We start from the raw sequence: 8,433 nt of genomic DNA on the forward strand, positions 1-8,433 counted from the left end.
ATGTTAATAAGGAATGGACCATTCAGCCTACATGCAGCTAATGAGACCTGTTTCATCACATCTTAATATCAGAAACTATAGATATGCAAACAAATTTCAAAACATTATTTTAATATACCGAACTTGAAAATATTTGATTAAATTCTTCCAAACCAAATTAGCTGAGATCTGCTATTCACATTATCACTCCATACTGCACTCTTACCGCATGCTAACAGTGGTCAAATTTTCATTTTCATAAACATTTTTTATTTTGTAATATCTTGCAAAAGTTTGTAAGATTTAATCTTAAAACAAATAATAAAAAAAACTGCTGTAAGAAAATATACTTTTATTCATAGACTTGTATTTAGCTGAAGCAATGGTTTGAAGTTAAAAACATCTTAATAATGGACTTGTTTCTTTCAGATATGTAGTTTTTCACTTCTCAAAACATTAATTTAGGGGCTGGAGTCGTGTAGATCATTGTGATGTTTTTATCAGCTGTTTGAACTCTCATTCTGATGGCACCCATTCACTGCAGAGGATCCAATGGTGACCAAGTCATGTATTGCATAAAGACATGTTTTAATTTGCAGCACTGAGAGAAGGACACTTATGTGAAACATTCCTGAGATTTTTCCAAGTCTCCTGTGCTTTAAACTTCTATGCAATAAAATGTTCCTCTGGGATTTTTCATGCATTCCAGTGCTTCATGTTTGAACAACAGGATTCCTAGTGCTATAGGAAGAAAATGAAGATACATGGCATATTAGTGCGTGAGGTGTTATGAGGACGTATAGAAACCATAAAGCATCCATTATACCCAACTAGACCGATAAAATCTCTGTTTTGTCTGCTGTCCGCTTGCAGGCCAAGACACGACCCACTAAAACGTGGCACACAGAAGAGAGGGGGAGGAGAGACAGATGGGGAGGGGGTGGAAGTAGTAGAACAACGTCTAAACTTCTTATTTTTACTGTTACTTTTATAATATACTTTGCATTTTCTGAACAAATTATAAAAATAATAGATAAAAAGTAATTTGAATAAAATTAAGTATCAAACACCAGGTTTTAGACTAACTTCTTAATTCTTAACTTACTTACTAGGATGTTTTTAAATTTGATTCGATTTTAATCAGTAAATCCGATGTCCACATTTCACATTCATAAATCCGATGTCCAATTGTCTTTGCATGAAAAAGCACTTCAGTTTAACCATTGTGTGAGTGTGTGAGCAGGAAAGGGGTCAGTTCCTGCTGCCTTTAGGACCTCGAGGAGAGAGTCCAGGTCCCACAGTAACTGGATCTGGGGGAGGTCTCACAGAAAAACGGGAACCATTATTATACTCCTTTCCCAACTTCCAGAAGTTTCTATTCCAGTCTATAAAGTCTGCATGAAGGATTTGGTGTCGGGGAAGCTGACAGATCCGAGAGGCTGCAGAAAGTTTTTGGGAGCTCTTGAGAGGTGAGTAACAGATACCGTTACAGCTGTGAAAACAAATTTTGCATTCAGGCTTCATCAGCAGTATGAAAAATGTACAAAATGTGTGGTATTCCATAACAGAATCTTTCATTTTAAATTTTGAAATGTTAAACAAAAGCTTGTATGAGACATTGCAATTTTTTAAGTTTTACTCAAAGGGGAAAAGATGCTTATACACAGCTACTGTAAGTGGTTTAATTTACCGTGTTTGTGTGATTATTCAAAAGGTTTCTAGCATACACCACAGTTCCTAATGTTTTCCATTGCTCCTTCAGACTCTGACATGTAGGGATAATAAAAGGCCATTCTTTGAGAGGGTGCGGTGTATGGTGCCTTTGCACGGCCGAAGGCAACATTTTGGGCCATTCACTGGTAGAGGGGTGGGGAAAATCTGCACAGACTCTCTCTGAAGTCTGCTGTTCCCACACTAGTGTCAGAACTTCCTGCCATCCTGGCAGTGCTGATTGGATAACGGTTATCCGGCGTAAGATGACTCTGGGAGCCATGAAATCTGTATATGTGGCTGCACAACTTGTTTTCCAAGCAAAGTTATATGATACTATCCACAACTGTTTAAAAGTTTACTTTTTGTTTTGTTTTGAAAGAAAATATATTTTTATTCGGCAAGAATTCATGATCAAATTGATCAAAAGTGACAGTAAAGACATTTATAATGTTAAAAAAACATTTATATACTAAATAAATGCTGTTCAACTTTATATTTACCAAATGTTGATAATAATAAATGTTTCTTGAGTAAATCAGCATATTCGAATGATTTCTGAAGGCTCACGTGGCACTGAAGACTGGAGTGATGATGCTGCAAATGAACCTTTACCATCAGAAAAATACAATTAATTTTCAAATATATTAAAATAGAAAAGAGTTGTAATATTATTTCACAATATTACTGGTTTTACTGTCTTTTTGATCAAATAAATGCAGCTTTGGTGACCACAAGATACTTCTTTCAAAAACATTAACAAATCTTAAAGATTTGAAATGTAGTGTAAACAGTTCTTAAAAATATTTTTTATGTTCAGCAAGGAATAAACAAAAATATGTTATGACAAAGAGAGCTTAGTGAGGTTACAGCTGTGCACGTGGCAGTTATGTAACACTGCTGCCTTAAATGACTGCTGGACTTCCTTTTGCATAGCAGGACTGTCATTAAAGGCTATGGGAATTTAAAATTACAGCTCTAATATATCTTGGCGCTGCTTTCAGTTCTGTGGTCAGGAACACACTCTAAAGCTCTACACATAAAGAAAACCATCTCATGTTTATCTAAAATAACTGACTAAACCTCTCTACCTTTATAGGCTGTAAACTTACCACCTCCGAAATCATGTTGGTGTCAAGCGTGGTTCTCCTGTGCTTACTGGCTACTGTGAGCGGGGACAAGGCCCTCAGCAGCCATGCCTCCATCCTGGCAGACAACAGCGCTAATTTTGCCTTCAACCTGTACCACAACCTAGCAAAAGAGAAGGACATCGAGAACATCGTGATTTCCCCCGTGGTTGTGGCCTCCTCATTGGGTCTGGTGGCTCTTGGAGGGAAATCCAACACTGCTTCTCAGGTCAAAACCGTCTTGAGTGCCACTACGGTGAAGGATGAGCAGCTGCACTCTGGGCTGTCAGAGCTTCTCACCGAGGTCAGTAACTCAACAGCGCGTAATGTCACCTGGAAGATCAGCAACCGTTTGTACGGGCCCAGCTCTGTGAGCTTTGTCGACAACTTTCTGAAGAGCAGCAAGAAGCATTATAACTGTGAGCACTCCAAGATAAACTTCCGTGACAAGCGCAGTGCGGTGAAGGCCATCAATGATTGGGCATCGAAGTCCACCGATGGCAAGCTGCCCGAGGTGACCAAAGATGTGGAGAAGACAGATGGAGCCATGATCATCAATGCCATGTTTTATAAACGTAAGTATTGGAAACACTTAGGAATTAGGAGCAATTTGTAGATTCTTTAACTAATATGTGACTCTGTTTTCTCTGCAGCACACTGGGATGAGCAGTTCCATCATAAGATGGTGGATAATCGTGGTTTCTTAGTGCATCGCTCCTACACCGTCTCTGTACCCATGATGCATCGCACAGGTGAGGCCATGGATAAACCAGATGTGATTCCTGAAACACATAATTATATGTAGCTTAGTGGTTCATTATCAAGTATTTTTTTGTTTGTTTCTTTAAGTTTTTATTAGAAATTAATTATCAGGACAGTTTTTTGTGTATTCTATGTTATGTTCTTTAATTTAAGTCAATTTTACTAGCATGGTCCTAAGTCAACAAATATTACATTTAAATTTATAAGAAAGTGCAAAATTAAACTAGATATTCAAATAAGTTACATATTTAGTTTTAAATATCTTATGTATTATATCCCTTAAATTTAGCCATTATTATTACATATTAATTTATTTTAGACAATTTATTTCAGTGAAATGGCATGTTTTTTTACTCAACAAAAAAGATGATTTCAATTAAACAACAAAAGTAAACTAACAATTTAACTATTTATTTATTCTGTTATAATTAATGAATATTTTATATATTTAAATAAAAAAATATTTAGTTTTTATGATGACAATATGCGATAAAATTAAGTCAGTAGTTTGTCCTCTCATATTCTTGAATTTTAAAGAATATATTTGTTTATCTTAAAGAATATGTCAAATGAGCATGTTCCATTTTACTTACTAAAATTACATGACATTTAATTTACAAAATTTGTAAATTTAATTTACAAAAAATAATACATAAAATACATAAAAAATACATAAAAAAATCTTTATTTTGTTAGATAAAATATATATATACACACACACAATTAATATAAAAAAATATATAAAATATTTAAAACTTTTTTTACATTTTTATCATAATTTACATTTTAATGTAATAAATATTAACAGTGGCAAGTACATAAACATTATAATAATAATACAAATCTGTGTTCAAAACTAACTAACTTACAATCATTTACATCCAAAACTGCTGTTTGCTTTGGAAGGAAATTTTAGACTTCCATCATTTGCCTTTACATATTTACATCATGCATTCATGCTGTCTTTCAGGCATTTATGGCTTTTTTGACGACACAACCAACAACCTTTTAGTTCTGGACATGGCACTGGCCCATAAGATGTCGTCTGTGGTGTTCATCATGCCGTACCATGTAGAATCCCTGGAGAGAGTAGAAAAACTGTTGACACGTCAACAACTCAACACCTGGATTAGTAAAATGGAACAGAGGGCAGTTGCAGTGTCACTGCCAAAGGTCAGCGTGGAGGTCAGCCACAACCTGCAGGTATGGACAATCGGCAATTCTAACAAGCTAGTATATACTCACTAACCCGTGAAAATCAGTTACTATTGTAATGGCTTGCTTTCTTGCAGAAACATCTCGCCGAGCTGGGTCTGACCGAAGCTGTGGACAAGGCAAAAGCTGATCTGTCTAACATCTCAGGGAAGAAAGACCTCTATCTGTCCAACGTATTCCACGCCTCCGCCATGGAGTGGGACACGGAGGGAAATCCACCCGATACTAGCATCTTTGGTACCGACAAGCTCAAGAACCCCAAACTCTTCTACGCTGACCATCCCTTCATCTTCCTTGTGAAGGACAAGAAGACAAACTCAATCCTTTTCATGGGCCGGCTGGTCCGACCGAAGGGTGATAAAATGAGGGATGAATTGTAATTTGCTAATTTAAGTGTGATTGTATGTGGTTAATGACTGTGTGTGAATGAAGATTTATGGATGTGTGTAAATGGTACACCTGAGTTCGTTCCATTAGATCTGTGGACCACCATGTGCTATCCGTTACATTTACTTTGAAAAGTGACATTTAAGTGCCTCATGTTTTTTGTTTCAAAAAATGCAAATGTACTTGACAAAGTATAGTAAATGTACACCTGAATCGGTTTCTGAGAAGTGCAGCATGCTTATATTAAGTATGATCTCCATGAAGTTTGCTATAAATCCACACGAACAGCATTTTTGCTCAGGGGTTTATCTTTTTCCTTTGCGTTTTGATTGCTGGAGCGCATAACTCCATATCCCGAGTTTTAGATTTCTGTGGATTTTGTTACCATGCCATGCTGAATCATTCCTCTCAGAAGTGCACACTTGCGTCTGCACTGAATACTGTGTCTTCACTAGACAGCATGTAATATGAGCCCACGTTTGTACCATTTTAGACCTTGTGTTCACATTGTACCTAACACGGTTGTCTAAAAATGTTGGTTTGTTCCTCGTTTTTTCAATAAAATCAGCATCACTGAGAGAGAATGTGTGTTTTTTTTTTTTTTTACACTGTTCTTCTTTTAAGGTCAAATAGTTTTCAGGCTATGTGTGCTACAATAATACACTTATTATTTCTGAAGTATAAAGTATGTATAATGTACACAGAATGCAGATGCCAAAATATTCAGTATACAATAAGCCTTAAAGGATTAGTTCACCGAAAAATGAAAATTATGTCATTAATGACTCACCCTCATGTCGTTCCAAACCCGTGAGGCCTCCGTTCATCTTCGGAACACAGTTTAAGATATTTTAGATTTAGTCCAAGAGCTTTCTGTCCCTCCATTGAAAATGTATGTACGGTCTACTGTCCATGTCCAGAAAGGTAATAAAAACATCTTCAAAGTAATCCATGTGACATCACAGGGTCAGTTAGGATTGGTTGAAGCATCAAAAATAAATTTTGGTTCAAAAGTAGCCAAAACTACGACTTTATTCATCATTGTCTTCTCTTCCGTGTCTGTTGTGAGCGAGTTCAAAACACTGCAGTGATATCCGGTTTGCGAACGAATCACTCGATGTAACCGGATCGAACTGAATCGTTTTAAACGGTCCGCATTTCCAATAAGCATTAATCCACAAATTACTTAAACTGTGAACTTTTTCAATGTGGCTGACACTCCCTCTGAGTTAAAACAAACCAATATCCCGGAGTAATTCATGTATTCAAACAGTACACTGACTGAACTGCTGTGAAGAGAGAACTGAAGATGAACACCGAGCCGAGCCAGATAACGAACGAATGAACGACTGACTCAGCCACATTAAAAAAGTAAACAGCTTAAATAATTTGTGGATTAATGCTTATTGGAGACATGAATCGTTTCAAACGATTCAGTTCGATTTGATGAACTGGTTCAAGAAGATCCGGTTACATCGAGTGATTGGTTTGCGAACCAGATATCACTACACTGCAGTGAACGCGCTCACAACAGACCCGGAAGACAATGGTGAATAAAGTCATAGTTGATGCTATTTTTGGACCAAAATGTATTTTTGATGCTTCAAAAAATTCAAACTGGCCCTCTGATGTCACATGGACTACTTTGAAGATGTTTTTATTACCTTTCTTGACATGGACAGTATACCGTACACACATTTTCAATGGAGGGACAGAAAGCTCTCGGACTAAATCTAAAATATCTTAAACTGTGTTCCGATGATGAACGGAGGTCTTACGGGTTTGGAACGACATGAGCCACAATGAGTTATTAATGACATAATTTTCTTTTTTGGGTGAACTATCCCTTATCATTGCACCAGGGGCGGATTTAGACATTTTGGGGCCCAAGGCAAACACAGACATGGGGCCCTCTACATCTCTTGTTTCCCTCCTTTTGTTATTTAAAAAAAAAAAGCCCTACTTGTTACTTCTCTTCAGCAGTCTTCACACAGCAATAATGTATAGACATCTGGAGTTGTATCTGTAAGAAAAAAAGAAGAAAAATAAAAAGGATAAATTCTATCCTTGCTTTGAACTGGGCCTCTCTGCACTATTAAGCAGCGTTCTTTGTCAGTGAGATGTTTTGGCCAGAGTGCTTGGTCATCTTCAAGTTCAAGTGTAACAAATTGGTCAGAATAGCCGTGTTTCCACTACCGTGCTAGTGCGTGCCAGGGCCAGTCGCGTTTTTCCACTGTCACTTCCGGGGCTTGATCGTGCCTCGACGGGGCTTCCTCGGGGCCAACGGCCAGGGTTTTTTGGCCCGACGAAAACCTTGGGCCAAAGCGGGCCAGCTGGGGCTAGAGGAGGAGTTATGAACAAAGGCGGAGTTTCTCCGTGTCTAGAGAGCGTCAGCGCGGATCATTTCAGAAAGTTAACAGCTTTAACACCAGCATTAAAGACTTTTTAAAATAAGTTAAGCTCAAAAATCACTCTTAGTTAGCAGCTAGTGTTTGAAATAACTTGATCCGATGTGGATTATAATCACTAATCAAGGCAGAAATATTTATAAGCGATGTAAAAGACTATGCACGCTAAACATTAAGGTTACACAGTAAACATGTTAAATATGACCGCTTGGAGAAATCAGACGTCAGCTTCTTATTCTCTATCACAATTGTGTATTTATTAAGTAACATTTTATCTGTCGTCTCGTTTCAAGAGTTTAGCTCCACGTTGTATATCATCAAAATATAATAATGATTTTTGTTCGGGAGCTTTTATAAAAATAGCGAGTCTGCGCCGAGGATAATTTCAGAAAGATAACAGCTTTAACACCAGCATTAAACACTTTTTTTTTAAAATAAGTTGAGCTCAAAACTCTCTTTCAGTCAGCAGCGAGTGTTTGAAATAACTTGATCCAATGTGGATAATCACCATACAAGGCAGAAATATTTATAAGCGATGAAAAAGATATGCACGCTAAACATGTTACCATAGTAAACATGGTAAAATACGACCGCTTGAAGAAATCAGCTTCTTATTCTCTATCACAATCGTGTATTAAGTAACTTATATTATCTTTCACAAGCCTCGTCTCGAGAGTTTATCTCACGTTGCCTATCATAAAAGAATATAGCCTAATAATGTTTTTTGTTCGGGAGCTTTTATAAAAATAGAGATATTATCATTCATTCTAAATGTGACGGCTATACTGTGGCTAATAAACAGAAACAGACTCGACTGAATAAGCAGGCTATTTTCATAAGCGTTA

The 8,433-nt window shown here is 37.0% G+C and overlaps 1 protein-coding gene across 1 annotated transcript; it reads left to right on the plus strand.

Annotated features, from left to right (window-relative positions):
• The first annotated feature begins 1,293 nt into the window (after positions 1-1,293).
• On the plus strand, positions 1,294-5,759 carry LOC113069526 (serpin H1). Its single transcript, XM_026242655.1, has 5 exons — positions 1,294-1,448; positions 2,789-3,391; positions 3,470-3,568; positions 4,549-4,781; positions 4,871-5,759. Exons 2-5 carry the CDS (start codon positions 2,815-2,817, stop codon positions 5,171-5,173), a joined length of 1,212 nt encoding a protein of 403 aa, XP_026098440.1. The 5' UTR covers positions 1,294-1,448; positions 2,789-2,814; the 3' UTR covers positions 5,174-5,759.
• Positions 5,760-8,433: the final 2,674 nt, after the last annotated feature.

This window comes from Carassius auratus, unplaced genomic scaffold, assembly GCF_003368295.1.
Source record: "Carassius auratus strain Wakin unplaced genomic scaffold, ASM336829v1 scaf_tig00001743, whole genome shotgun sequence".
Taxonomy (NCBI): Eukaryota; Metazoa; Chordata; class Actinopteri; order Cypriniformes; family Cyprinidae; genus Carassius; species Carassius auratus.

Coding starts and splice junctions, on each gene's coding strand:
- LOC113069526 (XM_026242655.1), top strand. CDS start 2,815: ATGTTGGTGTCAAGCGTGGTTCTCCTGTGCTTACTGGCTACTGTGAGC. Junction 3,392..3,469: donor CAATGCCATGTTTTATAAAC/GTAAGTATTGGA, acceptor TTTTCTCTGCAG/CACACTGGGATGAGCAGTTC. Junction 4,782..4,870: donor AGGTCAGCCACAACCTGCAG/GTATGGACAATC, acceptor GCTTTCTTGCAG/AAACATCTCGCCGAGCTGGG.